At 37.4% G+C, this 22,403-nt stretch overlaps 5 protein-coding genes across 8 annotated transcripts; all 5 read right to left on the bottom strand.

The window, feature by feature from the left end:
- Window positions 1-204: 204 nt before the first annotated feature.
- Window positions 205-5,263, bottom strand: LOC116017605 (disease resistance protein RPM1-like). Of its 3 annotated transcripts, none has more exons than XM_031258216.1 (4): window positions 5,119-5,263; window positions 4,427-4,509; window positions 660-4,099; window positions 205-542 (listed from the first exon to the last, which is right to left on the bottom strand). In XM_031258216.1, exon 3 carries the CDS (start codon window positions 3,568-3,570, stop codon window positions 673-675), a length of 2,898 nt encoding a protein of 965 aa, XP_031114076.1. In that variant the 5' UTR covers window positions 3,571-4,099; window positions 4,427-4,509; window positions 5,119-5,263; the 3' UTR covers window positions 205-542; window positions 660-672. The 3 variants fall into 3 exon arrangements, with proteins under 3 accessions (XP_031114076.1, XP_031114077.1, XP_031114075.1); XM_031258217.1 differs by having other exon boundaries at window positions 205-3,548; window positions 3,949-4,099; XM_031258215.1 differs by having other exon boundaries at window positions 205-4,099.
- Window positions 5,264-6,199: 936 nt separating this feature from the next.
- Window positions 6,200-8,992, bottom strand: LOC116014709 (disease resistance protein RPM1-like). Its single transcript, XM_031254651.1, has one exon. It carries the CDS (start codon window positions 8,990-8,992, stop codon window positions 6,200-6,202), a length of 2,793 nt encoding a protein of 930 aa, XP_031110511.1.
- A 945-nt stretch (window positions 8,993-9,937) lies between these two features.
- On the bottom strand, window positions 9,938-15,527 carry LOC116016862 (disease resistance protein RPM1-like). Of its 2 annotated transcripts, XM_031257296.1 has the most exons (3): window positions 14,944-15,527; window positions 13,467-13,692; window positions 9,938-13,111 (listed from the first exon to the last, which is right to left on the bottom strand). In XM_031257296.1, the coding sequence occupies exon 3, from the start codon at window positions 13,080-13,082 to the stop codon at window positions 10,164-10,166; it is 2,919 nt and encodes a 972-aa protein (XP_031113156.1). In that variant the 5' UTR covers window positions 13,083-13,111; window positions 13,467-13,692; window positions 14,944-15,527; the 3' UTR covers window positions 9,938-10,163. The 2 variants fall into 2 exon arrangements, with proteins under 2 accessions (XP_031113156.1, XP_031113155.1); XM_031257295.1 differs by having other exon boundaries at window positions 13,467-15,527.
- Window positions 15,528-18,304: 2,777 nt separating this feature from the next.
- Window positions 18,305-19,072, bottom strand: LOC116014703 (probable calcium-binding protein CML36). Its single transcript, XM_031254645.1, has one exon. It carries the CDS (start codon window positions 19,055-19,057, stop codon window positions 18,305-18,307), a length of 753 nt encoding a protein of 250 aa, XP_031110505.1. The 5' UTR covers window positions 19,058-19,072.
- Window positions 19,073-21,020: 1,948 nt separating this feature from the next.
- On the bottom strand, window positions 21,021-21,731 carry LOC116017291 (histone H3.2). The gene has a single exon (XM_031257843.1). The coding sequence runs from the start codon at window positions 21,660-21,662 to the stop codon at window positions 21,252-21,254; it is 411 nt and encodes a 136-aa protein (XP_031113703.1). The 5' UTR covers window positions 21,663-21,731; the 3' UTR covers window positions 21,021-21,251.
- Between the last annotated feature and the right edge of the window lie 672 nt (window positions 21,732-22,403).

Genomic DNA, 22,403 nt, shown 5'->3' with positions numbered 1-22,403 from the left:
AATCATAGCGACTCAACAATTCATTAGGTGAGAAAATCAATATATGGTGCTCACAAGAAACCTGCCACATTAGGCGGAACTCTCACACCGTGGCGGCTAAGGTTGGATCTTGTGTTCTTTCATATATCTTTTAGAAGCATTTGATTCACGAAATGTTAGATTACCATGGAATGCTAAATTTTATGAATGTTAGATTACCAGCAAGGTTAGATTTCGTGTTTGGTTTTATTCAAAAAGGTTCAAACAACAACCATGTTACATAAGCCAAACATCAATCAAAAGTACATTATTACAACTCCAGAAAGTAGACAACATATGAGACATGCAACAGACAAAGTTAAAGATTGGGAAGACAAATGAGAAACATCATATATGCATGTAGGATGCAGCAGAGAACACCAGAGCCAATTCCTCCATCCTTTTTATTGCAAATGCCACTCTGGGAGTCTGGGCTGGCTAGCATGCATTGGCTCCAGTGTGTATAATAATTAATAACCCATCAATTCATACTTGAACAATAAATGGTTATACCAATTTAGCTCCTGCAGATTGTCCAGACATGAAAGTGGAAACACAGATTGAAGATATGAAAGTGGACCTGAAATGTATCTTAACTAGGGAGTTTAGAGATGATAAGGTTAAAAACTTCATGCTATTACCAGGAGTAGAGAACTATAGGAAATTGCGATGTCCAGAGATCTTAACAGCAGTTCCAGGACCACCAGAGGTCTCCTGGACTGAGTTCACCTCCCAGCAACCATCTTTCCAGTATGTATAATAAACCTCAGAAATGTGTGAAACTTTACAATAATCTTCACCTCGTTTACCTGGAAGGAAAGTCGAGATGAAATCATCAGTCATATCGAAAAATTCAAGGTATCTCAGATTGAAGAGACACTCGATTCCTGCAGGCACGCTTGCCAGCAGATTACATCTCTGAATAACCAGCTTCTCAAGATGCGGCATTGCACCCTCCCCAATCACCACATTTCTCAGCTCTTCTAACTTATCCAGATTCAACAGTCTTAGGCTTTGAAACTTCCCAGCATTGAAGTGCATATATTCTCCAGTATAACCCACAAGAAATTCAAGATGGACAAGATTAGGCAAATCTTGAAGATGTTCAAGTGGGTCATCCTTGAGTTTACTCCATCGTAAGTATATTTTGACCAGGTTATGAAGAGACTTTATCCAATGTGGCATCTTCCCCATGTATCCTGTCAAGTAAAGGCGTTGAAGAAGAGGAGGAGGTGAAGAAAGGTAATTGACATCTAGGATCACATCTTCTTCTATTGATTTCAGATTCAGCGATCGAAGTTTCAGGAGCTTCTCAATGGATGAGCACACAGCTTTACCATCTTCAGTTCTCAACTTCAGAACGCAGAGTCTCTTCAGCTCATTTAGTTTCCCTATTTCTTCTATTGTGCCACTACCAGGGTTAGCCTCAACATACACAAGTTTCTCTAAAGATCTCAACTTTCCTAACCCTTTTGGTGCCTTAAACCCTGGTGAGCAATTATATGGTAGATATGCAAATGAGGCATGAGTATAGACTATAAGGTGCCGCAAATGTTGAAGTTTTAAGATCTCAACTGGCAGCTCAGTAACAAATGTATACTTGAGATCCAATATCTCTAGCATTCTGAGCTTCTTAATTGACCTTGGAAGCACTTTCACCTTTGTACTTCTCAAACTTAAATATCTTAAGTGAAGCAATTGAAAAATTTCTTCAGGAACTATTTCTAAAGAAGTGTTTCTCAAGTCCAAAACTTTGATAAACCTACAGCTACTGAGTATTTGAACGATGTATGACGAGAACTGAGAATCTGTCACATCAAATGTAAGCAAAGATCGAAGTTTAGTCCCTTGCCTTTTCATTTGTGCATTGCCCAATGTGCCATGGACTGACAAGTGCCGGGCTTTCTCAGGCCACGCTGCAGTCTCTTCATCTGTTGTGGTGACAAAATTGTGATCTGTTGATTTTGAAAGGATGATCTCCCGGTAAAGATCATGGATTCGACCCTGCTTCATGCTTCCATCATCATTGAGCTTCACAGGAAGGATTAAGCTTCTATTTATGAGTTCAAAGAGATAGCCTTCTGCAACTTCTTCTGCTGTCCTTCCCTCTTTTTGCTTTACAAAGCCTTCCATTGTCCACTGATAAATCAGAGTATTGTGCTCAATCAAATGATCTTCTGGATAGATGCTCAAATACAAAAAACACAATTTAAGATATTGAGGCAGATCATTGAAACTCAGAAGCAGAATAATTCTCATGCTTTCAAACTGATCATTGCCTTCAAAATCAGGGCCAAGGCTGTGATAAAGGACTCCCCATTCATTGATGCCGGTCTTGTTCTTTGTTGCCAAAACACCACCAATGGCCACAATTGCAAGAGGCAATCCCCCACATCTTTTCAAGATTTGCTTTAAAATCTCTCTTAAATGTGATGGGCATGAGCTAGCATGAAATGTCTTCCGGCACAAGAGGGCCCAAGACACTTCTTCAGACAAGGGTGTCATCTCATAAATATAGCCGTTTGTATCAATGCTAGAAGAAGAAGCTACATCCATAAGACGTGTTGAGATCATGACACGACAGCCATGCTTTTCTTTAGGCAACACATGCTTAATAGCTTCCCAAACTCGAGCAGTCCAGACATCATCAAAAACAAGAACATACTTCCTCCTTAACAGGAACTCTTTCACAATCACTTTCAGTTTGTTTGCATTCATTGAGGTCATTCCTTCAGGGACGGGTTGCTTCACTTCTGAAAACAGCTGTCGAATCATGTCTTTCAAGATCTCTTCAACCTTGAATGTCTGAGAAACTGTTATCCAGGCATGGCTCTGGAAATGTTTCTTCACATCATCATATACCATTTTCACCAGAGTGGTTTTCCCAGAACCACCCATTCCGACTACAGAAATCACTTTGAGTGTAGGGTCGACCTTCAGAAGCAAGCTAATTAGCTCTTTTCTGGGTTTTTCAATTCCTACAATCTCATCTTCTTCCAATAGAAGTGCATCACTTCGATGGTCATTTGCTATCTCATAAGCGTAACTAGTGCTTGAGACTTGGTCGGCGACATGATACCTGTAACGGTACCTCTGATGTCCCTTTGCAATGTTGCCCACCCTGGATTTGATGCTTTGGATTTCAGAAGCAACCCTTTGCTGTGATTTCAAGTTCCTAATGGAGAAAAAGAATCTCCACAGGAAGCCACAGAATCTACTAGATTGTTGCTCAGCAGGTACAAGGAGCAAGAACTCATCAATGGTATCTTCAATGTCATATGCAACCTCTCGGACTTGCTTAACCCAGACCTTGATCTCTGCATCACCATCTTCCACCGTATCAGCAACTCCAAGGAAAGCTATCACCCTTTCTAGTTCATCCTTGATGTATTCAATTTCGTCTTTGAGCCCGTGCAGCAGTACCACTTTTGCCTCTAACAAGACCGTTATTTTGTCGAGCACAAAAACGACAGTACACTCTGCCATATGTTCTGTATGTTCAAGATTGTATTTGTATGATTGTGCATAACCTGAAAGAGGGAGGTCCTCCATTTATACTAGCCAACACCTTTTACAAGTCTCCCAAGTCAACCCTCAAGATTTAATATTTTGCAAGAGTAGTTGGAATTGGCTGGTATTAAATTTGAATTTGAGTTGCTACTTGACAATAAATTGACTTGCTACAGCATAGAAAATGACAAGGCTTCTAACACTTATTCCAGTTCAGCTCTCACTCTCACTCTTGTTTAGCTTTAACAAGAAAAAGAAACAACAATAGAAGCCTCAATGTATAGGCTGCTCAAGTTAGATAAATCATATATGCCTAATGTGCGTGAAAATATAGAGCTAAAAGATGAACAGATCGAGATGAATTGAGTAGCTGGAAATGGATGGGAGGAAAGAAACATGTGGATGGATATGAAAGATTACCTGTGAGTGTTCAGAGCCTGAGTCAATGAAAAACATATGAATTTCTAAGAAAATTCTGCAGGTCCATGGCCTCATGAGACAACTGATCTGGTCTAGGTCATTTTCAGCATGAGACATTGAGACCTACTCCCAGTCCCATTCAAGGTTTGTCCTATATTGTTTTGGAATGTTGATGCTGAGTCATTCTTGATGTATTGGAAAATTGTAAGAAATTTCATTGATTTTAACACCATTATATATAAAAGACAAGCTCAATAACATAGACTAAATAGTTTTCCAGGATGTGAAGACTGAAATTCCAGTAAAGGTAGGAAATTGCCAAGCAAATGAACTTCTGTTAGGTAGATTAAAATAGAATTATAGAAAGCCAACCCAAAGTCTGCTTTGCCATCATAGTTTATGCATAAAGCTATTTGAAAATTCAAATAAACCAATACTATAAGACAACAAAACAAAACTAAAGATTAAAGAACTCAACTGAGAAGGGTCCTGGCTGTCAACCAACTTGAATGGGTGGCAGAAGACTATATGAAAGACTGAAGAGCTTAATCCTCATTGGCCCTGAGAGAGGAAAAAAAACTGTGAATACAAGGTGTTACATCAATGTTGACCAGCAAACTCTTCTTTAATAAGTTGGAGCAAACCAGCATTTTTAGTGATAGAATCATCAAGTAGGATACACAAAGTGGCAGTACTAGATACATCATGTTCTTGAAATCTTTTATCAGATACATCATGTTCTTGAAATCTTTTATCAGATACTTGCTATATATGGCACCAGAACATATTCACACCACAGCAAACTCTCTTGCCCGGGCGAAATTCTCTTGACCCATAGTGGAGGATAAATTACAGTGACTAAGTGGGAGGACCCGTGTCTAGTGCCTACAAGAGAATCCGGCCGAACAGAATAGTGGAGGATAAATTACGGACGACTCATCGACTTATTACGTGGAAGGACCCCTGGTGCCCACAAGAGAGCATATCAGTATATCACATCGAGTGTAACTCCCACACTGCAGCTATCGAGTGGTGCACAAAATTCTGTGTTTGTCCTAGCCCTATCCAAGACTAGACATTAAGCAGGCTACACAATGAAGAAAATAGTCATGAGTACAGTAATTATTTACTTAAAAAGAGAGAAAAACAAAACAAATAAAAAAAAAACACCTGCAGATTAGCAAGAACACAACATTGCAGAGTTTGTTAGGAATGGGTCAATCCTTCCTTTGGAAAAAAGGTCATTTTTTTGGACCAAATCTTTCAATTATATAAATTCACTTATGCTATTTTTGTTCATCCCAAACATGTACAATATTGGTTTTGTGCTTTGCGTCATGTGAGGTGTATGCCGTGTAGAAGGGTGAACACCAGATATGGAAAAAGAAGTTTTTTTTTTTTTTTTTGCCTTTTGTCTGCTCCGGCGCATGGGAAAAGAAGGAAGAAAAATGGCACTTCCTCTTTGACTGGAAAGAGAGGAAGCGTAGAAGACAAGGGGAATTATTTTCTATGCTTAATACTACGTATCATTTTGTCTCCATTGTTAAGAGCTTCATTTTCTATATCTGATCGACTGATCTTGACATCAACAGTGGATAGTTTGTTTGGGAGCTTGAGAGTTTTTGCCTTAATTTTATTTGAATTGTTGTTATATTTTACTTAATTGTTTTTTTCCACCTTCCAAGAAGTTAAGTCAATTGTTGCTTCCCTTCCCATTATTTTATCTGTCATACTCACTATTTATTGATCAAATCAACTTATTTTTCTTTCTGTATTTTTTAAATATATTCTAAATTTAATTTTTTGTGATTAATAATTTTTTTTAGTGTAGTTTCTAATAAGGTGAGAACGCGATGCCCTGTGCATCAGAAACTCTTTTCTCATCCTACATACCCTTCTCCAGGCCTTTCATCGAACATCTTGGGCGTGATTCCAGCAATTGAATGAACTAACATAGTACACAATGGCATCGTACTATGCTAACTGATGCTAAGAGAATTAAGGAAACAAACAATACCTAGTCAAGATATTAAAAAAAAAACATTCGAAATTCTAGCTTCAGTATTGTGATAGTGCATTTCCAATATATCATACATTCTTAGACAACAGCAAATCGCACAATCTTGTAAAATAGAACTGAAAAATAAGCACAAAATGCCAAGCATATGTACAATACAAGTATAAAACTCAGGATTAGGAGCTGCAATGCAGCATGATAATCAAGTTTTATGTTTCTGTCAAAAGTTGGAGACTAGAGTGAGTTGCGCCGCCCAGTGATCTTAGCAGCAGCAGTTCCAGGCCCTCGAGAGGTGTTGCTCCCGTGCTTCTTTTCTACTGAATTCACCTCCCAGCAACCATCTTTCCAGTATGTATAATAAACCTCAGAAATGTGTGAAACTTTACAATAATCTCCACCTCGTTTATCTGGAAGGAAGGTCGAGATGAAACCATCAGTCATATCGAAAAACTCAAGGTATCTCAGATTGAAGAGACACTCGATTCCTGCAGGCAATCTTGCCAGCAGATTACATCTCTGAATAACCAGCTTCTCAAGATGTGGCATTGCACCCTCCCCAATCACCACATTTCTCAGCTCTTCTAACTTATCCAGATTCAACAGTCTTAGGCTTCGGAACTTCCCTGCATTGAAGTGCAGAGTTTCTCCAGTATATCCCACAAGAAATTCAAGATGGACAAGGTTAGGCAAGTCTTGCAGATGTTCAAGTGGATCATCCTTGAGTTTACTCCATCGGAAGTATACTTTGACGAGGTTATGAAGAGATTTAATCCAATGTGGCATCTCCCTCAAGGATCCTGTCAAGTAAAGGTTTTGAAGAAGAGGAGGAGGCGAAGAAAGGTAATTGACATCTAGGATCACATCTTCTCCTATCGATTTCAGATTCAGTGATCGAAGTTTGTGGAGCTTTCCAATGGATGAGCACATGGCTTTACAATCTTCAGTTCTCAACTTCTGAATGCAGAGTCTCTTCAGCTCATTCAGTTTCCCTATTTCTTCAATTACTCCACTGCCAGGGTTAACCTCAATATATGCAAGTTTCTGCAAATATCTCAATTGCCCTATCCCTGATGGTGGCTTGAAACCAGGTGAATAATCATAGGGTAGATATGAATATGGTATTGCACCATATACTAGAAGGTGCTTCAAATGTTGAAGCTTTAAGATCTCAACTGGCAGCTCAGTGACATATGTATACTTGAGATCCAATATCTCTAGCATTCTGAGCTTCTTAATTGATCTTGGGAGCACTTTCACCTTTGTACTTCTCAAACTTAGGTATCTTAAGTGAAGCAATTCAAAAATTTCTTCGGGAACTATTTCTAAACAAGTGCCTCTTAAATCCAAAACTTTGAGCACCCTACAACTGCCAAGTATTTGAACAACGCGTGACGAGAACTGAGAATCTGTCACATTAAATGTAAGCAAAGATCGAATTGGAAGTTTAGTGCCTTGCCTTTTCATCTCTGCATTGCCCAATGTGCCCTGGATTGACAAGTGCCGGGCTTTCTCAGGCCATGCTGTGGTGACAAAATTGTGATCTCTTGATTTCGAAAGTATGATCTCCCGGTAAAGGTCATGGATTCGACCACGCTTCATGGTTCCATCATTATTGAGCTTCACAGGAATGATCAAGCTTCTGTTTATGAGTTCAAAGAGGTAGCCTTCTGCAACTTCTTCTACTGTCCTTCCCTCTTTTTGCTTCACAAAGCCTTGCATTGTCCACTGATAAATCAGAGTATTGTGCTCAATCAAATGATCTTCTGGATAGATGCTCAAATACAGAAAGCAAAGTTTAAGATATTGAGGCAGATCATTGAAACTAAGAAGCAGAATGATTCTCAGGCTTTCGAATTGATCATTGCCTTCAAACTCAGGGCCAAAGCTGTGATAAAGGGCTCCCCATTCATTGATGTTAGTCTTGTTCTTTGTTGCCAAAACACCACCAATTGCCACAATTGCAAGAGGCAATCCCCCACATCTTTTCAAGATTTGCTTTAAAATTTCCCTTAAATGTGATGGGCATTCGCTCGAATGAAATGCCTTTCGACACAACAGGGCCCAAGACACTTGTTCAGACAAAGGTTTCATCTCATAAATATAGCCATTTGTATCAATGCTAGAAGAAGAAGCTACATCCATAAGACGCGTTGAGATGATGACACGGCAGCCATACTTTTCTTTAGGCAAAACATGTTTAATAGCTTCCCAAACTCGAGTAGTCCAGACATCATCAAAAACAAGAACATACTTCCTCCTTAACAGGAACTCTTTCACAATCACTTTCAGCTTGTTCGCCTTCATCGAGCTCATTCCTTCTGGGACGGGTTGCTTCACCTCTGAAAACAGCTGCAGAATCATGTCTTTTAAGACCTCTTCAACCTTGAATGTCTGAGAAACTGTTATCCAGGCATGGCTCTGGAAATAATGTTCTGCATCTTCATATACCCTTTTCACCAGAGTGGTTTTCCCCGAACCACCCATCCCAACTACAGAAATCACTCTGAGTGTATGATCCTTCTTCAGAAGCAAGCTAATTAACTCTTTTCTGGCATTCTCAATTCCCACAATCTCATCTTCTCCCAATACAAGTGCATCACTTCTACGGTCATTTGCTATCTCATATGCATGACACGGATAACAGCACCTCTGATGTCGCAGCACATTGGATTTAATGCTTTGGATTTCAGAGGCAATCCTTTGCTGTGATTTGAAGTTCCTAACGAAGAAAAAGAATCTCCACATGATGCGGCAGAATCTATTAGACTGATGCTCAGCTGGTACAAGGAGCATGAACTCGTCAATGGTATCTTCAATGTCATATGCAACATCTCGGGCTTGATTAACCCACATCTTGATGTCTGCATCACCATCTTCCACTCCCAGGAAAGCTATCACTCTTTCTAGTTCATCCTTGATGTATTCAATGTCGTCCTCTAACAAGAGTGCTCTTATCTTGTCGAGCACATAGACGACAGTGTTGCATTTGTATGATTGTGTATAACCTGAAAGAGGGAGGTCCTCCATTTATACGAGCAACGATTTAATAGAAACTAGGCTTAGTTCTCTTATCTATTCTATGTTGGTTGTCTTACGTTGGAATATATTTATACATATTTTAGACTAGCAGTCCTACAAGAAATAGGAATTTGCCTAATATAGAGAGTGCTTACTACTTTGAATGGGGAAGCACAATCCTCTTTATATTATAATTGGTAGGCTTAGTTGTGCTTACTATGAATGGGAAAGTGAAATAACCTCAACTAAACATGAAAATGTGGCATTTCAAAGTTCACATTCCCATAATTATGTTATACAACTTGAACCATACAACCCTTATAATTTCGTTTGAATTCGACTCAGTCAAAGTCCGACTCTAACTAAGCAACTCTACTCTCACACAAGTGTTACCTTACCTTATTCAAAAGATTCAAACAACAACTATGTTACATAAACCAGACATCAATATAAATAATAAATAAAGTACATTATAACAACTCAGAAACTAGACAACATATGAGACATGCAACAAAGTTAAAGACTGGGAAGACAAATGAGAAACATAATATATGCATGTAGGATGCAGCAGAGAAGACCAGAGCCAATTCCTCCATCCTTTTATTGCAAATGCCACTCTGAGCTTGCAAATTATTGTTAGGATTACGGTCCAAAACGACATCGCTAAATTTTATGAGTTAGAATAATGTACATTATGTGTTAGAATAATGAAAATTTTGGGGTAAGATATTGTGCATTATGTGTTAAAATAATGTACATTATGAGTTATCAAAATGTATATTGCAGCAGGTCGTGTGAAAAAAATTACGTGAAACAACGTTGTTTTTGGAACGTGGTTAAAAATTAAAAATAGGTTATTACTACGCTAAGAGATGTACACAATGGCATCATACTATGCTAACTGATGCTAAGAGAATTAAGCAAGCAAACAATACCTAGTCAAGATCCAAAACATTCGAAATTCTAGCTTCAGTATTGTGATAGTCAAGCCATACTGCATTTTCAATATATCATACATTCTTATTTCTTAGAGAACAGCAAATAGCACAATCTTGTAAAATAGAACTGAAAAATGAGCACAAAATGCCAAGTATATGTACAATACAAGTATAAAACTCAGGATTAGGAGCTGCAATGCAGCATGATAATCAAGCTTTATGTTTATGTCAAAAGTTGGAGACTAGAGTGAGTTGCGCCGCCCAGTGATCTTAGCAGCAGCATTTCCAGGCCCTCGAGAGGTGATGCTCCCGTGCTTCTCTTCTAGTGAATTCACCTCCCAGAAGCCATCTTTCCAATATGTACAATACACCTCAGGAATGTGTGAAACTTTACAATAATCTTCACCTTGTTTGTCTGGAACAAAGGACGAGATAAATTCATCTGGCATGTCGAAAAACTCGAGATATTTCAAGTTAATGAGACACTCAATTCCAACTGGCACCCTTTCCATGAAACTACACCTCTGAATAACTAGCCTCTCAAGATGAGGCATCGCACCCTCATCAATCACCACGGATCTTAGCTCTTCTAACTTATCCAGATTCAACAGTCTTAGGCTTCGGAACTTCCCTGCATTGAAGTGCAGAGTTTCTCCAGTATAACCCACAAGAAATTCAAGATGGACAAGGTTAGGTAAATCTTGCAGAAGCTCGAGTGGGTCATCCTCGAGTTTACTCCATCGGAAGTATACTTTGACAAGGTTATGAAGAGATTTTATCCAAGGTGGCATCTTCCTCAAGGATCCTGTCAAGTAAAGGTTTTGAAGAAGAGGAGGAGGTGAAGAAAGGTAATTGACATCTAGGATCACATCTTCTTCTATTGATTTCAGATTCAGTGATCGAAGTTTGTGGAGCTTTCCAAGGGATAAGCACATGGCTTTACCATCTTCAGTTCTCAACTTCTGAATGCAGAGTCTCTTCAGCTCATTCAGTTTCCCTATTTCTTCAATTACTCCACTGCCAGGGTTAAAATCAATATATGCAAGTTTCTGCAAATATCTCAACTTCCCTATCCCTGGTGGTGCCTTAAAACCGGGTGAACAATCATAAGGTAGATATGAATATGGTAATGTACCATATACTAGAAGGTGACGTAAATGTTGAAGCTCTAAAATTGCACCCGGCAACTCAGTAATATACGTGTGCTTGAGATCCAATATCTCTAGCATTCTGAGCTTCTTAATTGATCTTGGAAGAACTTTAACCTTTGTACTTCTCAAACTTAGATATCTTAAGTGAAGCAATTGGAAAATTTCTTCCGGAACTATTTCTAAAGAAGTGCCTCTTAACTCCAAAACTTTGAGCACCCTACAGCTACTAAGTATTTGAACAACATGTGACGAGAACTGAGAATCTGTCACATTAAATGTAAGCAAAGATCGAAGTTTAGTACCTTGCCTTTTCATTGGTACATTGCCCAATGTGCCATGGACTGACAAGCGACGAGCCTTCTCAGGCCATGCTGCAGTCTCTTCATCTGTTGTGGCGATGAAGTTGTGATCTCTTGATTTTGAAAGAATGATCTCCCGGTAAAGGTCATGAACTCGACCCTGCTTCATGCTTCCATCATCGTTGAGCTTCACAGGAAGGATCAAGCTTCTGTTGATGAGTTCAATGAGGTAGCCTTCTGCAACTTCTTCTACTGTCCTTCCCTCTTTTTGCTTCACAAAGTTTTCCATTGTCCACTGATAAATCAGAGTGTTGTGCTCAATCAAATGATCTTCTGGATAGATGCTCAAATACAAAAAGCAAAGTTTAAGATATTGAGGCAGATCATTGAAACTCAGAAGCAGAATGATTCTCAGGCTTTCAAATTGATCATTGCCTTCAAAATCAGGGCCAAGGCTGTGATAGAGGGCTCCCCATTCATTGATGTTGGTCCTGTTCTTTGTAGCCAAAACACCACCAATGGCCACAATTGCAAGAGGCAATCCCCCACATCTTTTCAAGATTTGCTTTAAAATTTCCCTTAAATGTGATGGGCATGAGCTTGCATAAAATGCCTTCCGACACAAGAGGACCCAAGACACATCTTCAGACAAGGGTTTCATCTCATAAATATAGCCATTTGTATCAATGCTAAAAGAAGAAGCTACATCCATGAGACGCGTTGAGATGACGACACGGCAGCCATGCTTTTCCTTAAGCAACACATGTTTAATAGCTTCCCAAACTCGAATACTCCACACATCATCAAAAACAATAACATACCTCCTTCTTAACAGAAACTCTTTCACTATCACTTTTAGCTTGTTTGCATTCATTGAGCTCATTCCTTCTGGGACTGGTTGTTTTAGTTCTGCAAACAGCTGCTGGATCATGTCTTTCAAAACCTCTTCAACTTTGAATGTCTGAGAAACTGTTATCCAGGCATGACTCTGGAAATGTTTCTTTACTGCTGCATCATCATATACTTTTTTCACCAGAGTGGTTTTGCCAGAACCACCCATTCCGACTACAGAAATCACTTTGAGTGTAGGATCCTCCTTCAGAAGCAAGCTAATTAGCTCTTTTCTGGGGCTTTCAATTCCCACAATCTCATCTTCTTCCAATAGAAGTGCATCACTTCTACGGTCATTTGCTATCTCGTAAGCATGACTAGTACTCGAGACTTGTTCCGGGACATTATATCTGTAACGATACCTGTGATGTCCTTCTGCAATGCTGCGCACCCTGGACTTGATGCCTTGGATTTCATAAGCGATCTTTCGCCGTGGTTTCAAGTTCCTAATGGAGAAAAAGAATCTCCACAGGAAGCCACAGAATATACTGGACTGATGCCCAGCTGGTAGGAGCATGAACTCATCGATGGCATCTTCAATGTCATATGCAACATCTCTGACTTGCTTAACCCAGACCTTGATCTCTGCATCACCATCTTCCACTGTATCAGCAACTCCGAGGAAAGCTATCACCCTTTCTAGCTCATCCTTGATGTATTCAATTTCATGCTTGAGCCCATGCAGCATTACCACTTTTGCCTCTAACAAGACTGTTATCTTGTCGAGCACAAAAACAACAGCACACTCTGCCATATGTTCTGTATTTTCAAGACTGTAATTGTATAATTGTGCATAACCTGAAAGACGCAGGCCCTCCATTTATAAGAGCAACACCTTTTGCAAGTCTCCTGCAAGTCAATCCTCAAGACTTAATATTTGCAGAGTAGGTGGAAACACTTGGAATTGGCTAATATTAAATTCGAATTTGAGTTCCAGCTTGTCAATAAGTTGACTTGCTACAGCATGGAAAATGACAAGGCTTCTAAGTTCTAACACATATTCCAGTCCATCTCTTACTCTTGTTTAGCTTTAACAAGAGAAAGAAGCAAGAATAGAAGCCTCAATGGATAGGCTGCTCAAGTTAGATATATGCGTGAAAAGATGGAGTTAAAAGATGAACTAAGATGAAGTGTATAGCTGGAAATGGGGGAGGTAGCAGAAGAATAGGAGGAAAGAAACATGAGGATGGATATGAAAGATTACCTGTGACGGCTGTGAGCATTCAGAGCCTGAGTGAAATCCCATCAATGAAAAACATATGAATTTCCAGGAAAATTCTTAGGGTCCATGGTCTCGTGAGACAAATGATTTGGTCTAGGTCATTTTCAGCATGGACATTGAAAATACTCCCAGTCCCACTCAAGGTTTGTCCTATATATCAAGTAGTTTTGGAATGTTGATGCTGAGTCATTCTTGATGTATTGGAAAGCTGTAAGAAATTTCATTGATTCTGACACCATTCTATATAAAAGACAAGCTCAATAACATAGACTAAATAGTGTTGCAGAATAAATAATACAAAGAATAATATAGCCATCTAGGCACACAAGAAGCCATTTCAGCTCAGGGTTTAGTGGTATACAACTCAATTACAGAAGCACATTACACTAAGATGGAATCAAATGCCAAAGTACAAAGTCATTCTTAATTCAAAAATACTACAAAAATATTTAATGCAGTTGATTTATCAAATGCAAAAGTCATTCTTAAATTGAATAATGATGCATTAATAAAGTTGATTGCACCAGATCGATCTGGAATCCAACGGCTAAGTAGTTTTTTATTCAAATAATGATAAGAAGAAACAAAATGTTGGCCATTAGATCAAATGCACTGAAGCAAGAAAGAAAACAAAAAAAACAAAAAAATCTTCAAAGGCAATATCATCCTAACAATTAAATTAAATAATTAAAAAAAATTATAATTCAAATTTATAAACAGCAGAGACATTATGAAGTTCAAATGTGCCCCTCTCGTTTATGTAATCTATTCATGGAAGAGAAATATGGTTAAATTATGAATAATTTGCAGATATAAGACACTGGCAATAATCCTTGAAATAGAACCTATATGCACCAATTCTTATGTCATTCAGTGTGGGTTGTGTGTCATCAACCTTCAGTGCCGGGAAGTAAAGAAGGGTACTTCTATGCAGCTTATTCTTTTTCCATTATGATTCTTATTTAGTTTTCCTTTTCCTATGTACACAAATATTTTGTTTTCCCTTTCTTATGAACACTAGTATTTAGTTTTCCTTTTCCTGCAATGGTATGTTGTTAGGCTAGGGCTCAGGCCTCAGGGCACCTAACAAATTAATGCCCCTTTTTTGTTGGATCCTTATGCATTATTAACCCATGAAAACATTTTTAGCTGGTTTTTGACGGCATATCAATCTTTAGCTAGCAAAACTTATAAAGATCTCATTCAGATAATCATGTTATGGCTATCAATCTCAAATTGCTATTTGCTTTCAGATGACAGAAAACTTGAACAAAATGAAGGATAAATTTCATAGACTAAGTTAAATTGAAGTTTCACAAACACAGTGACTGCATCTCTTTCAACAATACTGCAGGAACCCTAGGATTTACACCATTCTAATACCACATACCAGGAAAAGCAGCATAGTAAGCAAACACAAAACAGAACAGACTTCTACTCAACAGAAACTAAAACAAACCAGATTATCAAACTTCAGCTTAAGCCCTCTTGCCACAAATCCTCCTAGCCTCCCAGCTTAATATTGCAAAGGTTCTCTGGAACCTAAGATCGGTCTTGAAATCCTGCGCGATTTAGCTAACCAGTTACTGGAACCGCAGTTTTCGGATCAAAAGCTCAGTGGACTTCTGGTACAGCGCATCAGTACAAATGATTCAACAATCATTTTCCAAATGCCAAGTTAGCATCATGAATCTAGTAAGCTCTTGTTGGTTGCTATGGTTTCTCAATTCAACTGACATTCTAGTTGAGTGACTCTCTTTTCTCATCCTACCCTTCTCTAGGCCATGTTTCTAAAGCAGGCCTTTCATCAAACATCTTGGAGTGATTCCAGGCTTCCAGCAATGGAATAAACATACCACACAATGACACCATACTATGCTAACTGATGCTAAGAGAATTCAGGAAACAAATAATATCCAAATTCTAGCTTCATTATTGTGATAGTCAAGCATTTTTCGCACTATTTTATGGGTTTATCTATTATGTATTCAATACAAAAAGTAACAAAGATAATAACAAAAAGTGAAAAATGAAAAAAAAAAAAAAAAATTGGAGAATGTTATGAAACTAAAGGAATTGCAAGCAACAACACCAACAAACAGAGCAAAAATGGAATGCGAGAACAATAACAAGAAGAATTGTAAAGGAGAAATGGAGAGAAGGGAGCCGAGATATTTCTTATTGATATTCTCAATTGGTACATTTACAAATGAAATACATAGGCCTATATGCAATAACGTTAACCCTTCAATACTCCAAAAGACACTTGAGTCTTCATATGTCCAGAAATACAATAATTGAGATAATAGCCACACATTATTATTATATTCATAACAGAGAATAGGTTTTCATAAACAAGTTTTTCATTTTTTTACTTGGAAGGACTATTAAATAAACACACTCATTTTCTTTTATCATTATTATTTCCCACCTCACTTTGCCACAAAGAGATTATGAACTCAACATGCTTATTCCACAATATATAGCACTCAAGTTTGTTTAAGCATTTTTTGAAAAAAAAAATGTATGTAGAGTGAAACATGTATAAAAATTACCAAATATATAAGGGTATGTGTGAATTTAAATTAGAGTTTATTACCGAAATGGTCCCTTGACTATTGCGAAATTACCAATTTGGTACTCGACAATTTTTCGTGCCCAATTTAGTCCCTCGACTTTGAAATTTTTAACCAATTTGGTCCTCCGTTTATTTTACTGTTAAACATCTGTTAAATCAGGACCAAATTGGTAATTTTGTTATAGTCAAGGGACTAAATTGGTAATTTTTCAATAGTCAAGGGACCAAATTGGTAACTAATTTTTCACTGAAATGGTCCCTTGACTATTGAAAAATTACCAATTTGGTCCCTTGACTATAGCAAAATTACCAATTTGGTCCCGATTTAACGGATGTTTAACGGTAAAATAAACGGATGACCAAATTGGTTAAAAATTTCAAAGTCGAGGAACTAAATTGGGCACGAAAAATTGTCGATGACCAAATTGGTAATTTCGCAATAATCGATGGACCATTTCGGTAATAAGCTCTTTAAATTATGTTTTTTTTATTATGTTTTGTTTAAACATAAGTATCAAAAAATAAAAATTAATAACTAGTCACGTATAATATAAACATTAAGAGCTAACAAAAACTTGAATATAATTAATTCATCATAGACTATTCAAAAACTCATTGGGTAAAAATTCAAGTTCATATTTATTTTTATAAGTAAAATGTATTTTGACATTTGAAAAGTACATAATATTTTAAATTTTTCTAAAACTTTCTAATGTTTATTATTATTTTTTAAAACCAAAAGAGAAATAAATAATTTGAAATAGTAATCTCTTCTCTACACTTATTTTGAACATTTTCCTCGATATTTGTAAAAATAAAGTAAAAGAGAAGTAAGTCTCCTTATAAATTTTCTTAAAACACATTTCATATTTCTTTGTATTGAAATATCTGCAAGAAAAAAAATCAAAGCAAATAAATTATTAAATTTAAAATAATTATTTCATTGAGTTAATTCAAACCATTCCCGCGATGACGCCTAAACATTTTATGAATGATTTTAGGGAAAATGACACTTTTTCCCCCTATGTTATGTGCATATAGCACTTTTCCCCCTGTGTTATTAAAGTGGCAGTTTTTCCCCCTGAAATGTTAAATTGACATTGTTACCCTTAAAAATAATTATTTTATTTATTTTTCTTCTCCAACAAATTATTATTTATATGTATGGATGATCATAATTCGGTTCGAACCTAACCAAACACTGTAACAATCATATCGAAATAGTATGGACGGTTCTGGTTACGATTCAGAACCGAAAAATTTAAAATTAAATAATTGTTGAACCGTGAACTGGAACTTAACCACAGTCATATATAGTGAAAATAATCAAACACTTATTTTGATAAATCGGTACGGTTCGGTTCCAATTTCGATTTTAAACCGCCAATCAAAACTTATGTATTTATTTACTACGTATTTATTTTTATAATTTTATTTCTTATTTAAAAATAGTCTAAATTTAACAATTATTTTATTTTATTTTTTCGGTTCTGAATCGTAATCGTAACTGTCTATACTATTTAAGTTCAATTGCTACAGTGTTCGATTAGGTTCGTGTCGAACCGTGATTTTCCATACATATTAGTAACAATTGATTGGAGAATAAAAATAAATGAAATAGTTATTTTAAGGGCAAAAATGTCAATTTAACATTAAAAGGGAGAAAACTACCACTTTTAAAATAACTGAGGTGCCACTTTAATAACACAGGGGGAAAAAGTGTTATAAGCATATAACATAGGGGGGAAAAGTGTCATTTTCCCATGATTTTAATAGTCCTTGTAAATGCACGAATAGCGTAACAGCATAGTGTGTAAAAAAGTAAGAGTCAATCTCACTAGTTTATAACACAATAAAATAATTAGTAATCCAAAAAATTAGAGTGATAGAATATAATTACTAAATATAATAAAAACAAAAATCATTTGAGTGTAGGATCTTCCTTTAGAAGCAAGTTAATTAGCTCTTTTTTTACTTTTTCAATTGCAACAATCTCATTTACTTTCAATAAAAGTGCATCACTTATAAAGTCATTTGCTATCTTGTAAACATGACTTGTACTCGAGACTTTGTCCGAGACATGATAACTATAAGGATACTTCTTATGTAGTCAAGCCGGTCTAAAAGGTCATTGAGTTTATTGAGGGATAAATCTACAATTAGAAAATAGGAAAATATCCTAAGGGCATTACAGTACATTTACATTCTCTCTTTTTTTTTTTATGATAAAATCTAGTAATATTCAGTTGATTGGTGGAAAATCCAGTACATATAGACAAGGGCAGTAGTGGCAAAGTAGAAAGTTGAAACCACTTCTCACTGAAGGATGCATCTGGTAGTTTCGATCCGTTTTTACGAAAATCCGAACCCTATTACAAATATTAGTGACCACATGACATGCTCCAAAAGAAGAATTTAAAGAAAAAGAAACTCCGTTTTGTTTTGTTTTCATCCAAATCAAGAACTCATCTCTTGCTCTACAGAAGTCCTCAAAGCATACGAACCCATCGCCATTGTTATCGACCCCAACTATCATGCGCCGGCAATCCTCTAACGTGCACCGCGAGTCGCCGATCGTTCTGAACACGTTAAACAGCTCCTCCGCGGTTATCTTCCCGTCGTGATCCGTATCGAAGAAGTCGAAGGCGTCTCGCAGCTCGGAGTCGCACGACGGCGGCGCGAAGGCGGAGCTGAGCACGCTGAACTCCTCGAGGCTAATGCAACCGTCGCCGTCCCTATCCACCTCGCTCAGCATCAGCCTCAGCTCCTCCCTGGTGGGCGGCTCGGCTCCCACCTGGCTCAACAGCGCCTCCAGCTCCTCTTTCCTGATCTTACCGTCATCGTCCCTGTCGATCAGCTTGAACGCCTGGACGAGCTCGGCGTACACCCCAGGCCACTCGTCGGGGGAGATCTCGTGGTTGAGCGCGGGGAGAACGCTCGTCGGCGTGGATATGATGGATGGGGAGGTTAGGAATTTGATTGTGCGGTTTGACATGAGTAATGAGCGATTTGGGATGATGGGATTGCAGGAAAGTGGGGGTAACACTGCTATCTATCTTAAGGAAAATTTAAGTAGAAGCACAAATAAATATTTTGTGTTTATATCACTAACCTGTAAAAGAAGCATTGCTCAATCCTGCAATAAAAAGAGAGAATTCCATATAATGAATTTTTAGATAAAAGGCTGAGAAATAAAAATAAAAGAATATCAATGTCAAATTTCAAATAGATACATGCATGCTTCTGTGTAAACAGATAGCTTATATACAAAGTAGTTTATTGAGAAACTAGATGATGTGGAAGAATACTTCTTTTTTTAAAAAAAAAAATCAAAAAAGTAAGCTTATATTAAGTTCATAAATGATTCAAAAACCGAGGTGGAACAACACTCCACACCGAACAAGAACTCTTAACTCCAACGGTCTGGTCAATTCGTGAGACACATGGTTTGCGTTTCTATTAATAAACTAAACTAAACAACCTGGAATAGACTAATTAACTATTTAACTATGAACGTGAAAGAATAACTGAACCAACATACGACCGAATAAAACTAGAGGAATTAAGACTAGAAACAAGAATTAAACTATCGGATTGGATCTTGACATTCGTATAGCCATTGTCTTTCAACCAAGATAGCACCTCACGCATTGCTATGGAAGAATACTTATTATTTCTTATTTTTCCTATTTTTGTTTGTGTGTGGGGGTCGGGATTGCCCATGTTAGGAAGAATTACACATAAACCTCTTGTCAAGCAAACATGAAATGATATTAAGGCAAATATAGCCCATTTTTTAGGTTGCAAATGCCTTCCAACCAATTGAGTAACAAACACCCATTGCAATAACTCTATTTGCAATTAAATCATAGGCACTACACCTCACACGCATTCGAATCGAGCGGGTGGGTGGAGGTTTCCCCTTTTTCCCTTCATAATATTTCAAATTCCATTAAAATATGTTGGTATATAAAAGAAGGGAAAAGTTCTCTAATGAAGCAATGTAAGACAAATAGCTAAAGGAAACTACACATATTTGAATGCTATATCCAAACAGTTTCGACTCTTAGAAAACAAAACTACCACCTCTTTAATGGTATAAAACTTCATGCTTTACTCCTTTCAAGTTTCAACAGGTTCACCTTGTCATCTAGTAATAAAGCAACCTTGTCAAGCACAGAGGTAACTGCAAACATTGTCATTTCCTGGTATACTATAATGTGTTGGTTATATTATATTAAGCTGTGCTTGAAGGAAGATACATGCAAGTTGTAACTAAGTGGCATGTTTTTGCAGTTCCACATCTCTTTTTTCTCAGTTATAGTGCCTGAAGATACTTTCACAGCCTCAAAGCAAATCAATCAGTTTCACGGAATTAATTGGTAAGACCAGAACTTCTGGACAAACTCTGATTTCTATTAACAAACAGAGAGAAAGTGTAGAGGAAAAGTCTGTTACTAATCTGAAGAGATGATTTACTGGTTCAATTACAAAGAATAATACACGTTTGCAATTTGCAAGACAACATATATTTTATTAAAATTTAAACAACATATATAGTGCTGCAGTATATATAATGCAAAGAATCATATAAGCACTAAAGCACATAACAACCATTTCACTTCAGAAATCAGAACTTAGCAGTCATTACTCAACTATTACATAAATAAATGAAACAAACTTGTGGTGCAGGTGCCTACTCCATATATGGAATCATACGCAAGCCATTTTTAATCCAAATATTGATATAAGGATACAAAATTATGTTAAACCTAATGCACTGGAGCACTCAACAAATAAAAATAAATAAATGGGGACTAGGTGGGTTTAAAGGCATATCAATCCTTAACTGGCAAAACTTATAATTCAAGTTTATGAACATAGGTTCATGGATACCACTTTTTTGTGCAGGTAACTAATAGAAGATCCATTCATCATGATTGCTATTTGCTTCAAGATAACATAAATTTTGGCAAAATGAAGGACAAATTTCATTCACCAAGTTAAATTGAAGTTTCACCAGCATAGTGACTACATGTCTACATATCTTTCAACAATACTGCAGGAACCCTAGGATTTACACCATTCTAACACCACATACCAGGAAAAGCAGCATAGTACGCAAACACAAAACAGAACAGACTACTAAGCAACAGAAATTAAAATCAACCAGATTATCAAAGTTCAACTTAAGCCCTCTCGCCACGAATCCTCCTAGCCAGCTGAATATCCTTAGGCATAATGGTGACTCTCTTGGCGTGGATAGCGCAAAGGTTGGTGTCCTCGAAGAGTCCAACGAGGTAGGCCTCCGCCGCTTCCTGGAGTGCGGCGACGGCGCTGCTCTGAAACCTAAGATCGGTCTTGAAATCCTGCGCGATCTCCCTAACCAGCCTCTGGAACGGCAGCTTTCGGATCAAAAGCTCTGTGGATTTCTGGTACTTCCGGATCTCCCTCAGAGCCACAGTTCCTGGACGGAAACGGTGAGGCTTCTTCACTCCTCCGGTCGCCGGAGCGGACTTCCTAGCGGCCTTGGTGGCCAGCTGCTTCCGGGGAGCCTTTCCTCCGGTGGACTTGCGAGCTGTCTGCTTGGTACGTGCCATTGGAACGATTGAACACTTAAATTGTATGTATTGTATGTATAGATTGCAGAAACTGCTATTGAATGCTTGTGAGACTTGACGGGATTTGGAGGAGATTTATATACGGATTTTGAGGGCGGGAGGGTTTGGTATTTGGGGAATTTTTGAAATTTGGGATTTTTGGAGGCAAGTTTCAGCCGTTGATTACTTTCAACTTTGGTTGGTTCAGATTGGATATGAGCTCGTGATCCGGATAGCGATCCTCGTGAAGCGTATTATATCCAATCAACTATAAACACGTGGCCATGTAATATGTTAATCCTGTGCATTTCATTTTCGCGCCTGGCGGGTTCGACAAAAAATGATTTTTACAAATTTGTAATTCGGTACGTTAACAATGGCTAATTACTTAATAGCCTCTAAACTTTTGTGTAATTATGCCCCAAACCATCAATGCAGTATTAATATATGTATATAGAGCAAATTCCACTTTTCGTCCTCAAATATTGTGTTATTGTTACATTTAGTCATATTTTTTTGATTGTGTCATATTACATCACTGACTTTAAACAATTTTTATTTTTAGTCATCAACTATTGTGGTATTGTCACATTTAATCATATTCTTTTAATTTTGTCATATTACTTTGCCATATACCACAATTTTGCAATTACAAAACTAGAACATACATTTTATATGCCTCCTCAAGGTATGATTTTTTCTTTTTTTTTTTAATGAAATTAGTAAATTACTTTGTTGAAA

Source organism: Ipomoea triloba, chromosome 4, assembly GCF_003576645.1.
Source record: "Ipomoea triloba cultivar NCNSP0323 chromosome 4, ASM357664v1".
NCBI lineage: Eukaryota > Viridiplantae > Streptophyta > Magnoliopsida > Solanales > Convolvulaceae > Ipomoea > Ipomoea triloba.
This window is presented reverse-complemented; position numbering and strand designations above follow the sequence as displayed.

What these genes read in the sequence shown, in the direction of transcription:
- LOC116017605 (XM_031258215.1), bottom strand. Translation starts at nt 3,570, where the DNA reads ATGGAGGACCTCCCTCTTTCAGGTTATGCACAATCATACAAATACAAT.
- LOC116014709 (XM_031254651.1), bottom strand. Translation starts at nt 8,992, where the DNA reads ATGGAGGACCTCCCTCTTTCAGGTTATACACAATCATACAAATGCAAC.
- LOC116016862 (XM_031257295.1), bottom strand. Translation starts at nt 13,082, where the DNA reads ATGGAGGGCCTGCGTCTTTCAGGTTATGCACAATTATACAATTACAGT.
- LOC116014703 (XM_031254645.1), bottom strand. Translation starts at nt 19,057, where the DNA reads ATGTCAAACCGCACAATCAAATTCCTAACCTCCCCATCCATCATATCC.
- LOC116017291 (XM_031257843.1), bottom strand. Translation starts at nt 21,662, where the DNA reads ATGGCACGTACCAAGCAGACAGCTCGCAAGTCCACCGGAGGAAAGGCT.